Genomic DNA, 24,294 nt, shown 5'->3' on the forward strand with positions numbered 1-24,294 from the left:
TCATTTTTTCTTCTTATATCAATTCGTCCCTCTTCTTCATGTCATAGTTTTGCAGGTTGTTTTTTTTTTTTTTTCCTTCTGTGGAGCGTTTCCCTTTGTTTCAGTGTTTCCTTTCTGCTGGTTCACCACATTTCTTTGTTGTTGCTACATACAATGCCTGACATGTTCAATATTTTCTCACATCTTCCACTCCCCTTCCTCTCTCACCTCACTGATTTTGCCTTCTTTCTTTCTATTTTCATTCTTTTTCTTTTTTTTTGAGCACTGCACCTGCCCAGTGGCATTTCATTTCAACGTTCCTCCCATCCCCTCTCTCTCTCTCCCCCTCTCTCTCTCTCTCTCTCTCTTTCTGTGTTTGCTCTGCCATTCTGCATTGCAGCTCGACTGTGACTCAGGGTACCATCAGATAGCACTCACAGAATGCGTCATGCAGGAAGCAAAAGGTGCTTGCTTTTATAAGACAGTGTGTATCCCTATGTGTATATATACCTGTATGTATGCATATATATGTGTGTGTGTGTGTGTGTGTGTGTGTGGGTTTCAGTGTAGATGTTAAGGGAAAATCTAACCTGGGTGTTTGGAAGTGGGTGGATGTGTTTGGGCAAATCTTTTGTGTGCAGCAGGAGGGCATTTGTATGGGCCTGTGTGAGTGTGTTGGGATAGATTTTTGTGTTTAGGCTTTGCTTCAGAAGCCTCAGGAAGCGCCACTATGTTTACAGTTCAGTCTCCATAAATGGCGTGAGCGCGTGTGCTCCCCTCTCACAGCCCGACACAAAGGTGAAATATGTGTATGTGTGTACGTGTTGAGTGAAGCTGAGTGCATAGCTCTCTGGTCTAAGTATCGCCTGATAACCCTGACTGACCTCAGTAATGAGAAGTGGAACAGTGGCTTCCCAGCAGGCCTCTGGGCCCGCCTCGGTTAAAGCTCCTGCACCGTTCTGCCTGCATTCTCTAGTTCCCCTCCGGTGTACCCCGCCAGCCTAACAAACCAACAGATAAAGCTTACATCTCAATTTACAGCAGATGTAATGCTGTAGGATTAGAACAGGTAGATGTTGCACTGGAAAAAAATCTAAATCTTACCAAGTGTATTTTTGTCATTTCTAGTCAAAATATCTCATCACACTTAAAATAAGACATAATCACCTAAAGAGTAACTTTTCAGTGAGATATAAGAAGTTATTTTTAGACAATAGATCTGGAAAATCTTATTTCAAGAAATCGTACCGAGATAATTTTCACTTGTTCCACTGGCAGATTTTTTTTCTTGAATTAAGCAAAAAAGTGAAAATTATCTTGGTAAGATTTCTTGAAATAAGATTTTCAAGATCTGTTGTCTAAAAATAAGTTCTTATATCTCACTGAAAAGTTACTCTTCAGGTGATTATGTCTTATTTTAAGTGTGATGAGATATTTTGACTAGAAATGAGAAAAATACAGTTGGTGAGATTTTGATATTTTCCAGTGTGGCTGCACACAGACAGAGGATGTGGTCAGAAACATGCTGGTACAATATCAGCTTAGAGTTGTTGTTTTTTTTTGTTGTTTTGTTTTGTTCTAGAGTTCATCATCTGAATTTTAATGAAAAAAAACCCCACTACCTTTATGTGCCTTACTGTTACTTTTAGCCTCTGCATGGTGTTGTCCATCAGCACTAAACTCACAGCTGACTAATAATAGCGACCAAAAAGCTTATCTTATCTCAAAAGCTCTTTTGTTGAGTGAGTGTTATTTAGACTGGTGAAGTCATGGGTTAGCATGGAACTGTTATGGGTGGAAACATTTTTTAAGCTTAAATTTCTTTTTAAAAATTTAATATATAACATTTGCATGCTTGTAGCACCTTCCCTGACTGCCTCGGTTGGCTTATGCATTATATCCTGTACACTGATTTCTATACTGAAGACTCAGAAGTGAACATAGATGAAGAGTCACTTGGGCAGATTTAAAAAAAAAAAAAAAATGCTAACTGCAGTTTGCTTAGAGACGGAGTCCTCTAAAGTCAACAAACAACCAGCTACAAACACAGCTCAGACTCAAAAACAAACCTCACGCAAGCACACAAGCATGTGCAAATCCTACATATTGTACTTTTTTTTTTTTTTTTTTAATAAACGGATGAAATTCCACGACAAGTATACAACTCCAGCTGCTTTTGAAGCTTGTGTGATATGATCAAAAGCTCCATTAAACAGACCTTGTGGTGGTGAACATTCTTTTTCCAGTTGCCGTTTCCAAATTCAAGACTGGACCCAGAGTTTCATTTTTGAGTTAAACAGAACCCTTTTAAGCTCACAGGTTCAGTGCCAATAATCCTGGAGAGTTTTGTACATAAAAACAGGCAGTTTGACTATCCTCTGATTTGGGTTATTTGTACTTAAAGGTGAGCAGAATTTTTAGTAATTTGACGGATTAAACAAAAGAAGCCTTTTGTTACTAATGTGACATTGGTGGGGTTTCGTTTTTTTTCCACAGTGCAGTACTTTTTATGGTCAAACAGTTGTCTGACAGCACAACAGAGAGAATAATTAATCAGGTTTGAGTGCTGCTGGTCCCATGTGTTCCTGTGGATTTGTTGGAAACAGACACAGAGTCTGAAGTAACAGAAAATGTGCTTCTTAGCATTACAAGCATTTGCCTCCTCCTCCTTCCACATCAAAGTGTCACTTAACATTCTATACGAATGCTACCACCGAGAAAACCTCTCACTTCCATTTTAGCTTCCACTCGTATAAACAGTGTCTGCCTTTCTGTAGGTGGTGACACGTATTTTAACCTCAGCCACTATGGGTGTGCTTGGGTGATGGTGTGTCCCACTGGTAGCCGAGTGTGCTAGCGTACAGCATTAAAGTCATCATTGCCTTCAGGATCTAAGTTGATAACTCATAGTGTTTGGCCTTATCAGTGAGGGGGTGGCCCTGTGCTGTGAGGGGAATGACACAGTCTGAGTCATTTGTTGCCCCTCTGACTGCAATGCTTCATGTTCTCTGCTCTGGAAAGACCCCTGAAAGCAATGCAGCCACACTGAGCCCAGCGGACCTCCAAAATCTGCCAAAAAAAAAAAAAACTCCTCCTGCAAGCTCTTAAATAGATTGAAACTGATCATTCTTGTCGTACATTTCCTCAAAACCCAGTTGAATTTACTGTTCAAGCACTCGACAGATGTTACGCTTATTATAACTAACCATACTAATGCAAACTTGTGTGGCATTTACGTGCAAATGGGATGACTTCAGGCTGCAGGTTTGTCATCTTAGACAGGTGTCAAATCCTCAGTTGGGCTATAAACAAACTGAACAAACTGCACATCTTTCATATCTGAAGTGGGTGACACTGACTGAGTGACATCAAGACAGCTAATTAGCAAACTAATTAGCTGTACATACCTGAGATCTGGCCGTGCCTGCATCGCTCCGCTTATCTGCTGTAATAGTTGACTGCCTGTCTCCTCCTGCATAGATACACCTCACTTCTCGCTACCCAAAAAATAAACGGTTGGAAAAAAAAAATCAATGATATATGCCATCACAAGGAATACACATTTTTGATTGTGCTAATTTCTTATGCATATATATTCACTCATTAACTTCATGTTTATTTGCAGTACATATTCTTTCAGTCCTTAAAGCAGTTATTTCAATGAAAACATAACACTGGGTTACAAAAAAAATGTTTTTTGCACGTTGTCTAGGTTTTTTCAACTGAATTAGGACCATTTTGCACCGCTAAATCCAAAAATGACATCTGTTTTTCTCAATCAGGTCAGGGTTTTTTGCTAATTTGATTTTGAAAAATTAGATCTTCTCACAAAATTGATTACATTTAATTACATTCATACCAAAATAAGATAGGTAAGCCCACTTTATGAAACTTGTGACTTGATTCCTGTTAGGTACAATGGTGTATTCACTGCAGATGTAGCAGAATACGTCAGGCTTATTTTTGCAAGATCTTCTAGTCGAAGCCATTTCATTCACCTGTAATATTAAAAAAAAAAACATTAATTATAAATTGGCAAAAGTAAAATATTCAGAACTTGTTTATTGCAAGAAATATGAAAGAATTTTGTATCATATGATGTGAAAATGCCCATAAATGTAAGCAAAAATGTTAAAAAGCCAATATGTAGCATAGTTCAGAAAGTTGACCTGATTGAGCAAAATTAATGTGATTTTTGGATTCAGCACACCAAAATGATCCTAAATCAGCTCAAAAAACTTAAACAATAAATTTGTTGTTGACCAGTGTAATCAAAGTGTTGAAGTTTGAAGAGGACAGAAATAAGTCATGTTTATATGGATGGAAAGACTTCAACTATATATTTTTAAAAAGTAAATTCTGCTTAAGTGCAAAAAAAAAAAAAAGAAAAAATAATATATATATCTTTAAAAATCTAATAATGAAAGGTATTAGAGCTTTGGAGTCGTATTTATTTTCCTTTGGTGGGTCATCAACTGCTGGTTTTATTTTCCTTTACTTTTTCCTTTACTGCTTTATGGGGTCAACAGGGGATTTTATTAGGCTGTGAGGTATAAAAAAAATTCTTTTTGCAGCTGAGTGTACATCAGTTACTCAGCAAAGGTAGCTTTTCCCCATGTAGAAAAGAAGAAGGGGAAATAAGAGAGCTGAAGGACCCATCTGTTGCTCATTCAGCTCCAGGAAGTAAAAACACTTGAAGTAATCATCCGGCTTCTTCTTCTCTTTCTTCTCTCCAGGTTCAGGGACGATAAGGGCTACGTTCTGTACCCTCAGATCGGGGACCGGCTGGACCTCATCTGCCCTCCCTTGGACACAGCCAGATCCACGCCAGAGTACGAGTTCTACAAGCTCTACCTCGTGTCGTCACGGGAACAGGCGGACCGCTGCGAGGTGACAGGCCCCCCCAACATCGTGTTGACCTGCGACGAACCCACCCGTGAACGTCGCTTCACCATCAAGTTCCAGGAGTTCTCCCCCAACCTCTGGGGCCACGAGTTCAAGAGCATGCACGACTACTACATCATCGGTGAGTCTGGGAAGCAGAACGAACACTGGCGATTAGGGGACGGAGGCTGTGTGTATATATATATGTGTGTGTGTGTGTGTGTTGAGGTTTATTGCAGTGTGGGGACGTGATGGGGGGGTTGTTATGATTACATGACTGATTTCTGATTGTGCTTGAGTGTGTTTGTTTATTTCAGTGATGACGGTGATGATTGGACGGGTGTGTTTATAGTAATTAGGTTTGAGGATTGTGTGTGATCCGGTGGATCATGGGTGGGTACAGTACAGGACGCACACTGTAAGAAATGACCAGCTGGAGATATTTAAAAGAATATACATGTATATTTTAAGCTGTGTCGACCTCTAACTTCGTTTTAGATTTGGCAAGCTAAAGAAATGTTTATTTTTCTACCTACATATAATTTCATTTCACTCATTTGTTTCAGTTCAGTAGACTGTAACACACTTCAAGTTTTTCTAAAGCAAAGTGAAGAAAGGAAGTTTTTCTTTTTTGCAGTGTCCCTGGATTTGTTCTTCTTTGCTGCTTGTGTGGCATTTGGTGTGTAGCTAAGAATTGTTGCATGAATGCTTCAGTGTTGTTCATAAGAGTGTGTGTGTGTGTGTGTGTGCTTGTCATGGGTCTGTCTTTGTCCTGCTCGACTGCTGTGCTGGCCTCAGGCCTGTTTATTGTTACTGCCAGCCTTGCACTGACCGCAAATGGCGAAGGCACAGTTTGTTTTGGTTTATTCAGAAGGTTTGTTTGGAGTTAGGCTGTGTGAAGACCTGGTGAGGTCATCAAGACAAGCCAGGCCAAGCGTTTGTATCGGACGGAGCAATCTACAAGTAAAGGTTGCGTCAACTGAAACCTATGGGTTGTTTCTAAATACTGCCTGGAAACCGAGAGCCTTCAGCAGTCACAATTTAAGAAATGTACGCAAAATACACAGAAAACAAATACTCATGTGCATGCATGTAGACACTCTCGCACACCCACGAGTTTCCAATACAAACACATGAGCTGTAAAACACCTCAGGAGTGAGCGAGTGAACAGGATACACAAAGAGAGTGAGAGAGCCCCTTTTTGATTCCCATAGCTCTCCTCCCACGCACCTGCGAGCTCTATTCACTCAGGTGTGCAAATGCTCTTTTCGCTTCTTTTATCCACGGATAGAAAAAAAAAAAAAATCCAAAATGATGGTGCGAGCACAGCCAGGAGGAGGAGGAAAGAGTTGGGACAGGGATCAGGAAATAGAGTAAGAAAGGAGAAACAGAAAGAGACAAAAAGAACAGAAGATCTCTGGTCGTTTGTGAAGTCCCTCGTGCGTCTTTGTGTTCCGTATTTGTTCGGCAGTTTCAGGTGTGTTTGGTTCTTGCTATCAGGCTTCATACCCAGCGTGTTTGTGAAGAGAGGTGAGGCACTGGGCATTTTTCTCTTGCACCCTGTATCATTATCAGCACACAAGTATTTCTTTCAGATTAGATATGAGTAGGTGAGATTGCATGCTATGGTGCTGTAAGCCACCGTATATATGTGTGTATGCATGTGGCTGTGTTTGTGCACCTCAGATCCAATGATACAGGCATTTTGGCCCGATAAGTAGAGACGAAAATTAACGCAATCTAAAACCCGCTGATACCTCATGCGATGAATGACAGATGTTGAACAGTCAAACAGCTCCATCAGAGAAAGTGACACCTGCTGTATCCACAAAACACTCCCCGACAGCGATCTTAAAGTATATGTTAATAAAGCCAAAACAAATCCCTTGGTTAAGTTCTGAATGTTGCCTGTCAAGTCACCAGGTCTCAAAAGTCATAGCTGTTAAGCACCATAATCACTTTGTGTTTTTAGTTTTGGCATTCCTGAATAAATCTAGAGTGGCTTCTTTTCTAAAATGTTTGTATAGGGAGTAAAAAAGTGTCAAACACACCAAAGCCTGGACAAATTGGAATGTTTCCTTCAAGTAGGGAAGCATCAGCAGGTTCCTTCACCAGGCAGAAATAGGACATTTTAGCTCTCAACTCTTCCCAGTGTTAAAAAGCCGTCCAAATGTTGTCCATGGTCTTCATTTTAACCACCTGTCCGGTTCAGTCCCATATGGCAACCAGAAAATCCAGAGATAGAAACACCTTTATCTCCACCAACAGACCAGACCTGATCGATGGACAGCTCCAGTCCGATCAATGACAGCTGCAACACAAGGTCACACACATAAACACACACACACATAAGCTGTCACTCGTATGATGGGGGACACTGAAAAGAAAGGTGAAAAGACCGGGGAGTAGCTGATCGGAGAAAGCATTTGCTACTGATAACTTATTGATAACGTCACCAGATAGCTTGTTTATAGCGAACCACGGTCTTTGATCATGTGTCTTTAATGAGGAATGGTATTTAGTGTCTCGGCAGAGCTTCTGTGGCTTAGCACGGCTCTGAGATAATTAATAACTGCTGAACTTCCCGCTCATTTGGAGTAGTTTGTGTATGCTAACTGGCCCTATAGGGAGGACACTGAACACACTGTGGACTGCTTTGTCCCTGAATGCTGACGTACCAACTGTAAATGTGTTTGTATATGTGTGTGTGTGTGTGTGTGTGTGTGTGTGTGTGTGTGTGTGTGTGTGTAAGGTCAGCAATGTATGCAAAAGCCTCCAGGGAAATCTTGTTTTAATTAACCTATAGTGTAGCATGATTCAATTTGCGCACTGTGGACTGTGCATGTGTAAGAAGCACATGTGTGGTGAAAGATTGGCTGATGGAACAGCAGGAGGAAGCAAAACAGTGACAGTTAATGTCAAAGTTAAATCCATTACAGGTACAGCAACCCACTTCTGGTCCACTGGGTAATCATCTTCATTGGGTGTGGCAAAGAGGGGCTGAACAATGAATTGAAATAAGATTAAAATGGCCTAGTCCAACTTGCTGAAACTTAGCAGACACATTGTGGAGGTCCTTGGCCTATATCTCATATTCTGCGGATGAATGTGCCTTTCACGTCTTCATAGTTTTTTTATAATATCCCAGTGAAAATGAAATAGAAAAATGACCATGCCAACTAAATCATCACATTTTACATCTGTTAAAATAATCTAAACATGTTTTTTGGGGGGGTTTTGTAGCATAGTGCTCAGCTTCAGTGCAAAGTAAATAATGAAAACTAGTCTTTATGCTTCAGTTTTCACATTAAATTTCTGTTGTCATCACCAAGAAGCAGTGCCACTCATGATTCCGAAAGAAAACAATGTGTGTGAGAAAATCCAGTAAGTAATTGAGAATAATCCCAAGTTTCCTTTGTTGTTCCAGTCACTAATGCAGCACAGGTGTCGCCTTTTTGTAATCAGATTACTTGAATCTCATTAAATATAATTCTTTACTTCCCGGTCCTGCAGAGAGGAGAGTAAGAGTGGGGAAATTGATTAGTTATAGTCATTGATTGATGTTTTTATTCATAACACAAGGTCAGAGTTTATGTAAACCCATTTCTCTTTCACACTCTCCTTCTCCTTCTGTTTTGTCTGTCTCGGCCTCGGTCTCTCCACCCTTTACTTCGTCCTTTATGGTTGTTTCTTTTACCACTGAAACTCAGGAGCACACACACAGGCACACACACACACACACGTAGACATGCCGAGTATATCAACCTCATACTGCAAATCAAGCCTTTGACCACTTTTAATGAATCCTTTGAAAGCAGATGCCAGGGCCTTGTGCAGCACACACTGCATGCATCCATGCACAGCAACACACATTCACAGAGTGCGGTCAAGATGACGTGCATCTTCTTAATGAGGACCGCAGGAGGAAACAGTCCTCATGCTGCTGATCTGGTTGCAGCTTAAAATACAGCGTACAAGCATGGAAAATAGAGGAGGTGTTGTTGGACGTGGTACAGGATCACTTGACCTTAAAGTGTGTGTGTAAATAAACGTGAATTGCCCCTTTTTTAAGAAGATTCCTTCTGAGATTTCAGCTGAAACGATAAACATCTCCTTTCAGAGGAAATTTGCAGGTTATTCCACACTCCCCTCTGTTTTGTCTCTTTTTATCTAAACTGCTTTTTATAGTAGGAGATGTTTATGCTGCATGAATTATCTTGACAGGACCAAAAAAAAAAACCTATACAAATACATATCCATTAAATACGTACACCACAAATGACTGCCATATTATTAAAAGTATTGGTTGAAAGTGAAGCCAATGCTTTCTTTTTCCCTCTGGAGATTGAGTGATAGAAGAAAAGGCTGGAGAGATGCAGGGAGGGTTAGTCAAAACATGGAAGAGCACGTTTCTAGACGAGGGGGGAGTTCAAGAAGAAGGTGAAGAGTGATAAATAGGGATTAAAGAGGAAAAAGAGAAAAAAAAAACTTTCGGGACACAAAGGAGCAGAAAACAGACAGACAGGTCAGTTTGGATGTGAGGCTGATGTGAATGGGATGTGAGTGTCATCTCATCTGCAGGGTGACACTGAAACGGCTCGGTCACTTTCAATCCCTGCTACTGTTGTCAGGGGACTGCCCCACACACACACATACACACACACACAATCCGATGAATGCACACACACGCGTTAACACACACATGTGAACACACTCAGCTAGCTTTGAGTGATTGCAGGCTCACAGTCAACATACATATGACCTCATATGTGAGTGATCTCTTTGGCTTTTTTTTCCTCTCTCCACACATACACACTCATGTTAGTAATCTTCCTTGGTGCTCACACTAACATATGCATGCTCACATAACCATACACAGGGGCATTCACATTAATATATGCACTCACACACACATTGGCCCACAAGCAGCCATGTGGTTGTAAATACACACAAAACAGGCTTAAAATAGTGCACACACACACACCAAAGACACCCAGTTTGGTCAGATCTGTCGCCATGAATGGGTCAGTCGCCGTGGGATTGCAGTGTTGTTGTTGTTGTTGTTGCGTACTGTGACAGATGGTAGTGTGTGTGAAAGTGTGTGTCGGCACATACAGGTATGGTACACATGCATTGTTTGAATATGTAGCTGGTGTGTTCACATGTACGTATGTGGACATGAAGGCCTTTTCCTGTGTTTGCGTGTGTGCATGAATAACTCCCAGTGGTGTTTTTAGGGAGCAGGGCCCCTGGGGCTTTGTGGAGAGCCTGGTGCTGCCATCACACAATAGCAGAGATAAACAACCTCCACTAATATGAATAATAGAAGAGCTGACTGGAGCCTGCACACCTAGAAAAATAACCGTGTTTGTGCTGGTTTTCATGAGTGTGTCTTTGAGCAAGTTTACGAGTTTTGGAGAAAGTTAATGGTGTGCTGGAGCATGTGTGTCTGTCTGGTAATCATTTGCATACGGCAGTTTTTCATTCTCTAACTTAATTTCCCCTCTCTTTGCCTCCATTTTCATTTCCCCTTCTTTAACTATTTATTTGTCTTTCCCATGTATCAGTCGTCTCTTTTTGTATGTTTTATGCCTTCAGGTTGTCTAGTCATATGTCTGTATGTCTGTCTGTGAACAAAACATCTGTTTGGAGGGAGTTTTTTGTCAATGGACCCAAGGGTCAGAGGAAAGAGGGTGTTGTATATTGCACAGATGGTAAATCCCTTTGAGGTGACTTTGATTCATCGTGTTGGGATGTAGAAATATAATTGAACTGAAACTTTAACTTGTGCTCAGCAATGGCTTAATTAGATTTTGGTGGTCAAAGGTTAAAATGCGTTTGTCCTAAAGAATTCATATGCTAATTCTAATAAATTTCCCATAAATGTGGTATAGGATTGAATGATGAAGTGATGACATTTTATATCCTAAAGGTCAAACATCAGCTTTGTAATAATGTTCTGCAAAAACACTTTTCTGGCCATCATTCTGGCCATAACTCAGGAACTAAAGGGGAGTGTGTGACCATATTTCACACAATATGGAAAGTATAAGTGGCGACTCTAACCTTGAAACAGAGGAGATTGTATAGATTTTCTTACTGTTACGTTGATATTGTGTGTTTCAGTACTTTGTAATGAGTCGAGTTTGGCTAGAAATGGGTGAAATCTGAAACATGGTGGAAGTGGGGGAGTTTTTATGAATTTGTTTGGTGCATTTTCTATGCGTTGTGTCACCTTTCTGTCCTTTTAATGAGGTTTTGTGCGTGTCCATGTTCAGCTCGGGGCGGGGTGGGGCTGTGTGTGTGTGGTCTAATTGTTGGACAGCACGGGGCCAGCGCAGTGCGTGCAGACAGCAATGTCGAAGTGTTCAATAATGCAGAGGTACTTACTGGTTTATTTATCAGGGTTAAGCTGAAATAAATGACATAGAATCCAGAAGGGAGAGAGGGAGGGAGGACAGAAAGAGGGGAGAGACAGTGAGAGATAGATGAAGACGGTGAACGACGGCAAAACCAAGAGTGAAATAGAGGAGAAACAAAAGACAATAGAGGAGAGGAAGCGGAGGGAAACGCTGCACTGCAGCCCAAACGAGCTGCACCTCTCTGCCACTCTGCGTTAGTTTATGATTCCCCGTGTGCATACGTGCGTGGCTGTGCAGGTTTGTGTGTGTTTGTGCAGCACACAAGTTTGTTTGTGACTGTAGCGAGGGAGTGAGGGTTGGAAAGCAGGTAGGTGGAAGGGGTGGGAATCCAGGGACTCTGAGAAATCTATATCTGCTGAATATTTGATCAAGTTTATGTCCTCTGATTTGAGCCTCCTGCCAGGCTATAAAGCAACCGTAGACACAGGGGAGCGAAGAGAAAGACCTGCAGGAAGGAGAGAGATGAGATATGAAGGAAGGAGAAACAAGAGGACTACAGTGAGGGGCTGGTGGCAAGGATAGTGAGTTTTTCCACATTAAAATCCTGCTGAAGTGAAACCAGGAGTGAAGCACTATGTTGTCCCATCCTGATATGTTTCATGATATGGAGAGAAAATCTGGGCTAACAACTACAAACATCTAATGCACCACATTTTTTGTAAACAATCCCGAATGACAAAATCTAAAAAGTTGAAATGCTTATCCTTTGTCAAACTTTTTACTTGCTTATTTCCTCCAACACCCCACAGCTTCCCTTTCTTATCGGCTGTGAATCTTCATGTAAAAAGAACCACACCAGTGAATTTGTTTGACACATTATTCAGTATCAAATCTGTTGAGCTTTTATGTCCACTGAGGCCCTCGGGGGACATCCACAGAGTTCGCTTGAAGCCTGGCCCCTGACATCTCTTCTGAGGTGGACGGGAGACTTCTTTTTTTTGTTTTTTTTATAGCCCGCAACACATTTTTCACACTCCACCAAACACAACGAATTCTTGGGGCGAAGAACCTCAGTTAAACTCTCATGTGTAAAAATAGCCTCAAATAAAGTGCAAAAGTGGAAAATGGAATAGAATAGGCCAGCAGGGGTTTGATGCAATGGATCCAACTAATTTCCCCTATAGAGATACAGGATATCTGCATCTGTCAGTGAGTAAGAGAAAGACATGTTATGGGTGTATTAACTTGAATAGTGAGTAAATAAATTGATCGAATTAGAGATGCCCTTAAGCGTGGCTGTTTTTCTGTTTGTTTTATGCCCAGATACATAATTACATTAAACATATGACTATAAAACCACCACAAACATGCACCATACTGTACACTGACATCTATGTTGTTGGACTCAAATGAGGCCAAACCATTTCTGGTAAAGATAATAAGAGAGAGGCGCGGGATGGGGTGTGAGCTGATGGAAAGTGACACTGAGAGAGAGCGGGGGATATTTGGGAAAGAAAAAAAAGAAGAGGGAGAGAGAGAGAGAAAGGGGTGGAAAAAGATGAAAAAAAGATGTGTGCTCAGTGTGAGTAAAAGAAAGTGACAGATCGCCCGGCCGATTTAGGTCAGCAATCAGAGCTGCACTACTGTCTGTGAGATTGGCTGTGTGTGTATGTGTGTGCGCGCGTGTGTGTTTTGGTATGCATGCAATGTTGTGTGGACGGGGAGTGCACTTGTGGGTGTCGGTGAGCGGTTGCGTGATCGTTGTTTGTGTGCACCGCTGTCTGTGCAGCGCGGTGTGAGTGTGCCGAATTGTGTCGGGTCTTGCGGTGGGGGCTGATTGCGTGAGTGAGTGTGAATACATCTCTCCTGCTAAAGGTCAGACAAGAAGAATCCCTCTCTAATTGGATTGGGCCTGGTTAACATTGTATGATTCATTTAACCTTCCTACACTGTCTGTCTGCCTCATACACAAACTTTTCTCGTTCCCCATCGAACCTTGACAGACAAAGGCGTCATTGTGCCTCCGCCTTCTGCCGAGGAACCTTTTGCAGAAGGATGTGTTTAAAGTAAGCGCACCTCTTAGCTGACCCCTGCCATCAGTAGAACGCGTTAGCCCGCTAATATAGCTTTGATTTAGTGTCCAGGTTCACGCAAACATGACCCTTATCAACATAATGAACATATTCACACAGGCAGATGTGTAGCTCGACATGATGTGTGTGTGTGTTGCATGCACATTGTGTTGAAACGACACTTTACAAACCATCTGTCCTCCCCTTTTCATTAGTGGAATAGTTCAACATTTTTGAAAACTGCTTTATTGCCTTCTTTCCGAGGAAGGGTTAGCCTAGTCTAGTGTAAAATCAAACAGCAAACAGCATGCCTGAATCCAAGTAAATTTAAGAAATGCAGCCACCACTCTCAGAAACAAAACAAATTAGTGTGTTTTCCAAAAGATGTCAAGTTATTCCTTCAGAAGAACTCAGGCGAAGACTCTCTGCTGGTGTTGTTAATGAAAGGAACAGGCGTGATCTTTGCCATGTGTGAGAGAGATTATAGTGTTCTTGGAGGAGGAATGGAGCGGGCAGCTGTTCAGTGGAAGAAGATGGAGAGGAAGAGGAGGAGCGGGAGGAGGAAAAGTGAGAGAAGGACTAAATTATAGGGGGAAAAGACAAGCTAGAATAATTTGAACATGCAGAAGAAAAGTTGAAAGAATAAATGGAGGCGCAGAAAGGTTTGGCTGAAGGGATGATCAAAGAGGGAATTTTGTGCACTGTTAAGGAGACAGTAGACGGAGACATTGTTGACACTCCACAGAGCAAAAGGGCCAACGGCTCAAAGACACAAGGACAAACAATCAGCTGCAAATCCTTTTCAACCACCATTTAAGCAGCCCTAATTACCCCAAAAATCTCCACAAAGAACATCATTATCAGTGGGTGCTCGTGCACATGCACATTGTATATGTGCATGCACGTGTATTCCCCTTGTTTATTGAAGAGAGCTTCATTAGCGGACTGCCTGTTTACTTGTTCTCAACTAATCGTCATTGTTGTGAGATACTTTGGGTGCATTTCACAAATACAACACAGCGTTTTTCGGCAATTTTTATCCCCTCCTGATTCTTTTCCCCCTCCCCACACACGCAGACAGTCCAACTTTATTGGCTGGAGGATCTCTCCCTCTCCCTCTCTCTCTCTTTCGGTCTGGCTTATTTTACTCTTGGGTCAGCACAAGCCAAAAAAGTTTAATTTGATGCATGTTGTCCTCTGTGGAGAGCCAAAGGTTGGATAATCGCTTCGAATGCACAAAACATACGAGCCAAAAAAGCTGGGATGTAAAACAAGCAGTGGAACTAATGGTCCTGATGTCATGGTCCATGTAAGTCAGTGTGACGCGCTGCAGGGCCAGACGGGGCGAGGTTTGATGGTCACAAATCAGCAGTGGGGTTTTGGCTTCTTAAATGTCACAGGAAGCGAGCGCTGAGTAAGTGATACAGTAAAGAGTTTCAGATGAAGACGTTTTCAACTAGTCCCTGTAGTTTTAATATTAATCCTCTCTGTTCCCTGTGGGAAGGCTTATCGTCCATATTAGCACCACACATCTGCTGCTGCTGTATGTGCTGATTATATATTGATGAGGGGTGGGGGTTGGATAATTGAATATCCTCATCATGAAGGGGAGCGCTTGGTCTCGTATCTCCACTTCAGACTACCTCAAGTGGTGGGGGAAGGTGGAGCTAGTTTGCCACTTCTGTGCCTGTGTGTGCGCATATGTGTGTATGTGTGTTTGTGTGTAATACCCCTTTGTCCGCCTGTACCCACCCCAGGCTCCAGCTTTAGATCCAAACCCTAACCGCGGCTCCAGCCCTGCTAACCACTGGTTTAATATATGCAATTAAGAAGCTAATTAGAGTAATTAATTCAGCCAGGGCCAAGGCCCAGCCTAGCCCCTATTCACTGCTTTGGAACTGCCATAATCCTCCTCCTTCTACACACACATACTAACCACACAAAGAATAACACACACTCAGACACTGCTATGCCCTCATTATGAGCGGGGTCTTTGTTGGCTATGTGTGTGTGGTGCCAGAGAAGTCGGAGATGAAGAAAAGGGCGTAAATAAAGACAGAAAAAGTGAGGCAGTCAGTTTGGTATAATGAGTGAAAACAGTGAACTAATTCATTGGCACCTCCAGCTTTGATAGGTTGCTCTCTTGGTGGCGCTGCAGCAGAAGAGGGCCCTGTTGTTGCAAATTGCATCTTACCTCATCTGCAGCAACTGCTGTGCTGTCATTGCCTCTGGAAGCCAGCCTGCTGGGAGGAAGGACGAGGTTTAATGGGGAATGCGAGGCCTGTTTTATTGGTTTAACCTTTATTTATCCAGGTTCGTCCCTTTGAAGATTTAAGAACTGTTTTTACAAGGCTGACCTTGCCAGGAAAGCACTGTTACATTATTGTAGGTCCATTTGAAATTTTGTGAAGCTGTAATTAAGACTAAAGCCCTATTTTGTCTTTTATTTTATAATGTAACAAGACAAACAGGGTAGTTTTCTGGTCTTTAGTGATTCATATACACATCATAAACATTATAGCTCGCATTTGGCCTAGCTGTTGCTCTATAGAAAAACAAGAGCGAGTAATTCCAGGTTTGTTATTTTTGGAGTGTGATTAGAAAATGTGTGATGAATTGAAGATTAGAGGAGCAGGACAGATTTACAGCACTTGGAGCAAACCTCTTTAAACGGATTACTGATAAAGTAATCGAAGAAGTTTTGGCGACAGCATTGGAGAGAAAAAGGTCGCTCAACCCACAAATACGACACCCAGTGACAAATTAGTCATAGTCTATTTAGAGCTGACACGTTATATGAGATGCTAACACGATTCTGCCTTTTTGCTGGGATTTGTGCTACCTTTTTATTACCCAGTACACTTGTGAAACTGATATTTTTAGCTAAATACCCGTCATTGAAGACACTGACGTTGGAGTGTACTTTGCTGCCTGAGTGAACCAAGTGCATCACACTTATTTGAATACTTTCACCATCAAATCGGTTCTTTTGTGAGGTTTTGTCAGACTGTTTGTGAGTGGAAAATGTCTCTCATCTGCCACGTTTTGGCATATGCTGTGGCTTTTTTTTTTTTTTTTTTATACCCAGGCCTTTAATAGAGCTGCTAACAGTCCATGGAGGTAAGAATAGTGGGCCTGTGATCCTACGGGAGCTTGGTGTGTAGCGGACATGCTGTTCAGTGCTGTGTGTAAATGGCACATGTAAAACATGAATTAGACGGAGCTGTTTTTACACTAGAGCCCCACACTTGACCCTGTTAAAAGTTTTACTCAGGTGGGAAGCTCCGTCTCTCCTCCGTATCACTGTGGTTTTCTCAGTTTCTGTCATTCTCTGTGTCTGTCACTCTTTCTGCAGCTCTCTATCTGTACTGCACTCGTATTACTCTTTTAGATGCTCCTTTTCCTGTTTTAGGTTCCTGCTGCCAGTTGTAGACAGCATTAAAAAGTGATCGGCGCAGAGATACATGACTTCTTTTAGCTATCATATATAGTGGAAAATGTACTTTTTTCACTTGTAAATTTTCAACGCATAAGTCAAATGATTAAATCAGAAAATTCTTCCAGTGAATTCATGATTGATGACTGCTATTTTACATAAGTTACACTCTCTACTACAATACTTTTTTTTTCTGATTTTGACTTCATTATGATCATAACAACTGCAAAGTTCGACTTGGAGGATGTTTTGAATTATGATACTTCAATGTCACATTCATGAATGTAATTAACATGTGTTCATCTTGCAAGACTGAGCAAGTTCATACCAGGAAAAGAAAAACACAAGAATAAAGAATTTTTTTTTTTTTTATAATTGAGGTATGTAGGTTCAAACACAGGTCATTGTCTCCTTCATCACCTGACAACTCAGTGACATAAATGTCAGAATTGTTTTAGACTTAACCATTGCAGTTGTTAGGTAAGGGTGTGCTTAGTATGTTTGTTTTATCATCGTTGACACAATTTGGCAATGTCCTTTACTCTGTCAGTGCAAGAATGATCTTATCAAGCTAATAAAGCTTGCTGAACTTGAAAATTGAGGCGATCGACAGAGATAGACAGGTTTCTTTCAACTGTCGGATTAAATAAACGAAATCAAACAGACAAGAATGTAAACAATCCTCAGGATTGCCTTGAGAGAAACCTTTTACTAATGAGCACATACAGGTTTTTCCAGTCCCACATGCACCAGACATCCGTGGATGGTTTGACTTAAATGTACGAGACCGGGAGATTAGACAGTAAAACACACATTCGGGGAGGAGATGCAGACAGACTGAAACGCTCACATGCATCATCCGTAAGACACACTCATGACATGCAAATACGATTTAAGTCACACAAATAAACACACTTCAAAACTGAGGACAGACTGATGCATATAACGCGAATACACCCACATTTCTAAAAAGCCGAGACAAGCACGAGCATGCATGTGCACACACACACACAAACTCGCACACGGAGGGTTAAAAAATAAAACAGACAGACTGCCATACAGCTAAGCACACAGCTTCTAGCAGCCTGCTTTAATCACAGAGGAGCTAAACAAACACAACTGTCATCACTCTTTTTTCCTCTTACTGCTGTGCACATATAGCCCTTCACGCACACACACACACACACCTACACACATTCACCATACATGCACTCGCACACAAACAATATATAATTGCCCTATGCTTTCTGCTGTCCATCATCTTACCCTTCATATCTCACCCTTCTTCTTTCCACTTTTTCTCTCTCCAGTCTCTCCCTCGAGCAGTATGCAGGCACAGATGTCAAGATGTATTATTTCGGCTGGCTGGCTCCCATGTTCTGTATATGTGTGTGTGTGTGTGTGTGTGTTTCTCCTGCTTTCCTCTTTTGGAAACAAGACTAACAGTAGGGGGTGGTGAGGAAGAGGAAGAAGAAGGGGGCCAGACTGTTAAAGATTAAGAAAAAGTGTCTAAATTACAATGTATATTCTCATATATGCATAAACATATATTACTTAGAGCATACACACACACTGATGCATGACTTTTTATTCATGTGTTACAGTCATGGTTCAAGGACATTTAAGGCAAGCTTACACACACACACACACACACACATATACACTGCCGCATTGTACTGGATCTGTGTTGATCCATTAGAAGGACCTCCATGCTCGTCAGGACTGTGTTACAGCCGAGTCTTGGCTGGTGCATTTAAACACTAAAACTGAGCCAGGTTTAAAGTGCTTCTGTGTGTGTATTGTGTGTGTATTTACACAGTGTCTACATTATGTGACATAGCCACTGGTTGAAAGAATGGCATGCAATGGAGGAAGAAAACTTAAGGGAGAAAGAAAAGGCTGATTGTTATTGTTTGAGCTTCTTGATCTATGAGCTTGAGCCCTAAAATGGGAACTTTGCTTTGACCCCTGACATGGAAAGAAATTATAATAGCTGTTAAATGTAATGGAAATCTTGCAGACCCATGATTTTTGACTAAGTAGCATAAGTACATTATTATTACCGCTATTAGTGCAGTTATTGCAGCCTCTACTGCCGTAGTTGCAAAGAATTGTTTGCAACTGTGGCTTTTTTAATGCTGAGTTATATGAAAACGTTGCAGCGGCTTGCTTTGAAATGTCAAAGAGATATTAAATCTTGGATAAATAAAAGCAAAACTATTTGCAGGACTGACCTAAATGAAAAAAATATGTTTTTAAAGTGATTTGGGTGTACTGACCTGTTAAAATCTGCACACCAGAGAGCAGCAGAGAGTGTATTCTGTTCCATCATTATGCATAATTGAGCTCGCCCACCCAAAATCAAACCTTGTTTGATTCTGGTTATTGCCCTGTATCTGCCACTAGATCAAGACCTAACATTTTCCAGCCTTTGAGTGCAATCTATTTTCCTATACTTATGCCAGCCAACAGCAGAGTGCAGCCAAGAGTGTTAGCAGCCAGGCTTAATGATGTATAATGTTGATTAACTCGTTACCCTCTAATATAAAGTATTTCAGCTAAATTTCAAATAAAGTTTTTCTTAATGGCAAATTCAATTGTTTTAAAGGTCTTTCCTATAAGTTCAGTCACGCTTCTGCAGTGGGCAGGGCTTTAACACTTTATCACCATCAAGAGTGCGACAGGAATAATTAATGCGTGTGTGTGTGTGTGTGTGTGTGTGTGTGTGTGTGTGTGTGTGTGTGTTGCAATAGGATGTGAGACCCTAACAGGTATTAGATGGTGGACCTTAAAGCTGCACTCTGGTCTCATTAAAATGTTTGATTGTGTTGGCGTTTATGTGCACGTTCGTCCATGAACACATCATTTATCACCAACATGCAAATAAACATGCGCGTGCAAACACAGTTCCAACGGCTGGCACATTTTGTCCTTTCTGAGCTCTCATGGAGTTCATTAAAAGCCTTAATTAGACTGACAGTTATGTGTAATTACAGTCTTTAAGATGTACAGCTCATCTGCCGTTCTGCAGGCCCACTCCTTCACTGCCTCCTTTCAAAAGTCATTGTCTGAAGGGAGAAACTCTGTGTGTGTGAGTGTTCATACATGTGTTTGTGTGTTTTCAGGAGACCTAACCTCCTGTAAGTTCTCCGTCTTTGACATTTGCCATTAATATCACCCAGAAAGGAGTGACATTTATGAGGCCCTTTTCTCTAACAGCTCCTGCCTCCCATGGATTCTGCCTTTGCTTGTCTCACATTTTCACCCTCACTCTTCCTCCTCCTCCTTCACACCCTTCTGCCTCCCTTTTTCTTAATTTAGAAACCCCTCCTTCCTGCCCGCCGCCATCTTCCTGCTTGCTTTCGCTTTCTTTTTCTCCTGCTACATGTTACAGATCGCTGTCACGTTCCTCCCTTCAGACCGTTGACCCACTTGCCTCTTTTTTTCACGTTGTTCCTAGCTTTCTGTTCTACCAGACGTTTGCCCTTCAGTCGAGCAACCTCTCTTTTGCCTGTTCCCCCTCCTCTCCCAATTTCTATTTCACCAAAAGACACATAACCTACATACTCAACCCAAAAGCAAGAAGTAGGCCCCGTATTATTTGACCGCATGTCCTTCAGAGGGAATTTGTGTAATCTCAAAATGATTTTGCTGCTGTTCCAGTGTGACGTTATTACTTGTCTGGGGTTTCCACTTAGTTTGGTGTAAATAGGGTAAATTTGGTATTAAATACTAAGGGGACTCTTAATTTTAGAGAAAAGATTCAGAACAGTATCATATTTTACTTTTATCTCTTCAGGTGCACCCACTAAACTGTAGTTGCATACTAATTTTCCACCAGTAGCTTTGTCTAAAAGTCACAATCAGCTACAAAGTAGATTCAAAGTCATTTATGTTAAGAAAATCTGACAGCTCAGCGTCCCAGAGGGAAGTTTTGGCTTCAGATACTTTTGCTCCTTTCTAAGTTGTTTTTTCTAGTTGATGGGTTTGTACCCCGTGGCAGAGCAGAATGCATGTGGCGAGGGTCGCCTCCTCCACGTCTACGGCATGTTCATGGCACGACGCCAATGCTGTAATCCTGCAATGACAGACAATGTCACAGCGAGGTTCTGGTTGAGAGGAAGCCCCTACAAAGAGTGGACGACTGGAAGCATAAAGGCAATTGAAGGGAGAGTGAGAGGGAAATGTTGGAGAGAAGGGAAGCCAAAGAGCTACTGGAAGAGAGTGATTGCTGCAACCCCCCCGTGATGAAAGTATGACAAAGTGACAGGAGACGTGAAACTACGAGTTAGGTGTAGTAGTCTCCTGTTTTCCTCTTCGCTGCACAGAATTCATGGCTAAATTGAGACAGTAAATCAGGCTAATGTGAGACTGTGGGCTTTTATTTTGTGATTGTGTGCTCACACAGGTGAGTAATTTGTGTGGGAATGTGTTAGTACATGGATTTTTGCGGTAGGATGGTGGTGTGGCCTTTATGGGATGTAATGGATATTGTGTGGAGGGAGGGTTTTGGGTGAAGGGGGTGGGGGTGGGGGGTTACATACAGGCCCTAAGAAGACTTACAGGATAAATGATGGGGGCAATAATGTAAGAGAGGGAGAGAAAGGCATCCCCCCAGTACCATTAGTCATAACTATAGTATCCTGTTACCTCTGTTACATACTGCCTTCTCCAACTGGTTTTTCAACAGGTGTGTGAGTGTGTGTGGGAGGTGGTGGTGGTGGGGGGGGCTCCCTGACAAAACATTTAGCTCTGATCACCTTGAGATAGACACTAAACCGTGGAACAAAGATACACAAAAAGGAGAGTGAGATGGAAATTTACTGTGACATGTGCAGAGATTTCTTTTTGTTAAGAAAATGTGAGAGAAAAGAAAACTGCACACTTCCAGTCCAAAGTATACAGGTGCAAGACAGAAATCAAAGACATCACAGTCTGCACTCTGTTAGCTCCTAGTAAATAATTTAATGCTTTCTCCTACATGGAAACATCTCGACCCAAACAGATCTTCCTCAGGCAATTTCACAGACAACAATGGGCATTTCCGTAAGAAAATGTTGAGACACAGACATCTACTCAGCAATGTTGTAAATATATTTTTTAACAAACTCATGGTTGTTGACCGTAACACGGTGAGCAGGTTGTGCTAAGATCTAAACTTGTGTTCATGACTTCTTTTATCTATTATATAAACGTCAGGAGGCAGCACCACTCACTGAGCCCCATTTGTTTTGTCTAAAGATCTGTTTTCCTACAGATGAAAATATTAGATACATGGACGAAAGGCTGCAGAGACTTCTCGAAGTTTCTTTATTGAAAAGAGGAAAGTGAAAGAGCAAAGAAGAGACAGGAAAAAGGGGGACTGAGTGATGGACTTCTCTGGTTTAACCCAGATCCAGGCAGCCGCAGGAGGAGTGGACAACCGGAGGTGTTTCGTTTTTATTCTGGGAGCGACTTGGGAATAAGAGAGGCTGGGAAAAAAAAACATGAGCACAGAGCAGGAGAGACACTGAGAAAGAACGACAAGGCTGGTGCTGACCCATTTCTCCAGGCCTCCAATCTAGTGGCTGATATAATGGAGAACAGCTACCCAGATGCACAGACGATCCTCAGACAGAGACGGACACATGACGGCAGACGCCAACACAAAAAACGCACACATTCACACACACACAGCACAGCAATATCTTCAAGTGTTCGTTTTCATTCTGTGTGACTACGCCAAACCCAGCATCACCTCAGCCGCCACGGGAAGATATCCCACTCAGACATTCAAACGTGACCATGAACTCAGCGGCCCGCTCCGCCAGCTCAGCCACTTCTCCACTGCCCCGCTGGCGTTGAAGCGCTTTACGTAGCGAGCCGCATCTAAAAAGGCTTTGCATGCCTTTTAAAAGCCTTTAAAAAAAATCAGTGCTGTAGAAGTCACTCAGGGATTCGCTGATAAGTATTCATTAAGTATTGATAAGTAGTCATTGAAGTATTCATTTAATATGTATGGGGGTCCACTTCGAGGTGCACTTGACAGGGATTGCAGGTATAGCAGTTTCTAGCAGGTCTGTGGAAGTTAACAGATATAGTCACTACACGCTACAAAAAAAAAAAAAAAAAAACAACCACGCAGAATGCCCTCGCTGCCCCGGGACGGAAACATTGACCCAGTTATAAGGAACATTGGTCGTGACTGTCCTACATGGCTAGCACTTTACTGATGTTACACAAGGCTCATCCACGCAGTCACTAGGTCTCTTTTTAATGGCCCTGCTCCTTCTTTTCTTTTGCTTTGCCTTTTTTTCTCCCTTGCTTTGTGCCTGGCTGTCTTTCTTTTGGTCCATTATGCATGTCTATGCTCTGGCAGTCACATTTATTTGGCGTGGATTATTTTCCGAAACGGGCAGTCAGACTTATTACGTGTGCTGGGCCATGATTTGCTTTGCGTCATTTAATTAACGTGAGAATGAATGGAATGAAATTGGACTCTGTTTCAACCTACTGATGTACACACATACAGACATACACACACTCTTTTGACCCCCCCACTCCCTCTGTGCTATAAATATCTCTCTTATAGAGGCTATAAGCTGCTTTAGGGGTTATGCATAGATTGTTTATTGATGCAGAGAGACACAATGACCATACAGTGTTAATATTGCAGAGGTCAGCCATCATTAATCGTGCATGGAAGCAGATTATCAGCTGGAGGCTTCCCCCTCTCATGCACACGGACATATACAGTATGTACACAGTGATGACCTTTGCACATGTTCATGAAACATTTAGATGTGCTAGTTCTGTGAAGGATGTGCTGCGCATGTTCAGTAATGTCACAGATATGCAGTGATGTATACACTAGATACAGAGCAGGAATGACAGTGTGACACATGCAGTGCCGTCTAATAAATCATGATATGGATTTAGACAAAGCGAAGAAAACACTGTGACAGCAAACAGCAGCATTTTTATGCCGGCAACAGCGTCTTTACTCGCTGCCTCAGAACTTAACCATGAAATGGCAGCAGATCTGTCATAAGCAATCAGACTCTGGCTGCCTTGCGTGCATGTGTGTGTTTGTCAGATGTGGAAGTCAGGTGCGTTCTTCATTCTAGTCCTCCTTTTTGGAACTCTGACAGGGGTTTAGGTAGGGTGAGGGGAGGCAGGGAAGTGGAAGCTGCTGTGCCATGGCCCAGTTTGTTGTGTGTGTTTTGGTGCTGGAGGTTAATACGATGTGATTCTGAGCCGCCCACCCTCCAAGCTCACAGGACACGGAACGACGGAGAGACAGAGGGGAGGGAAGGGGGTAGAGGAGAGACGGGGCATGGGCGAATGAAGAGCAGGGGGGTTGATTGTAATGGAACGGGATGGCTAGAAAGCAAATAACTGCTGAGAATTAAAATGTCATCGAGCGAAGAGGAGAGATCAACCACACGCAAGCAAAGACACTGAGAACGTTTTACCCCGTTGTGTGTCTGTGAGGTCGCGTATGAGCTGCATTTGGATTATAATGGAGGTATGTGTGAAATTAGGGGTTTGCGTGAGATTCTTCCCTGTGAATTTATATCT

At 42.0% G+C, this 24,294-nt stretch overlaps 1 protein-coding gene across 1 annotated transcript in view; it reads left to right on the forward strand.

Annotated features, from left to right (window-relative positions):
- The window catches only part of efnb3b (ephrin-B3b), a 78,210-nt gene that overhangs the window by 36,613 nt on the left and 17,303 nt on the right, over window positions 1–24,294 (forward strand). Inside the window, exon 2 of the mRNA XM_030162300.1 lies at window positions 4,716–5,005. Within this exon, the coding sequence (XP_030018160.1) occupies window positions 4,716–5,005 (290 nt within the window). The remainder of the gene's footprint in view (window positions 1–4,715; window positions 5,006–24,294) is intronic.

This window comes from Sphaeramia orbicularis, chromosome 18 (assembly GCF_902148855.1).
Source record: "Sphaeramia orbicularis chromosome 18, fSphaOr1.1, whole genome shotgun sequence".
NCBI classification, from domain to species: Eukaryota; Metazoa; Chordata; class Actinopteri; order Kurtiformes; family Apogonidae; genus Sphaeramia; species Sphaeramia orbicularis.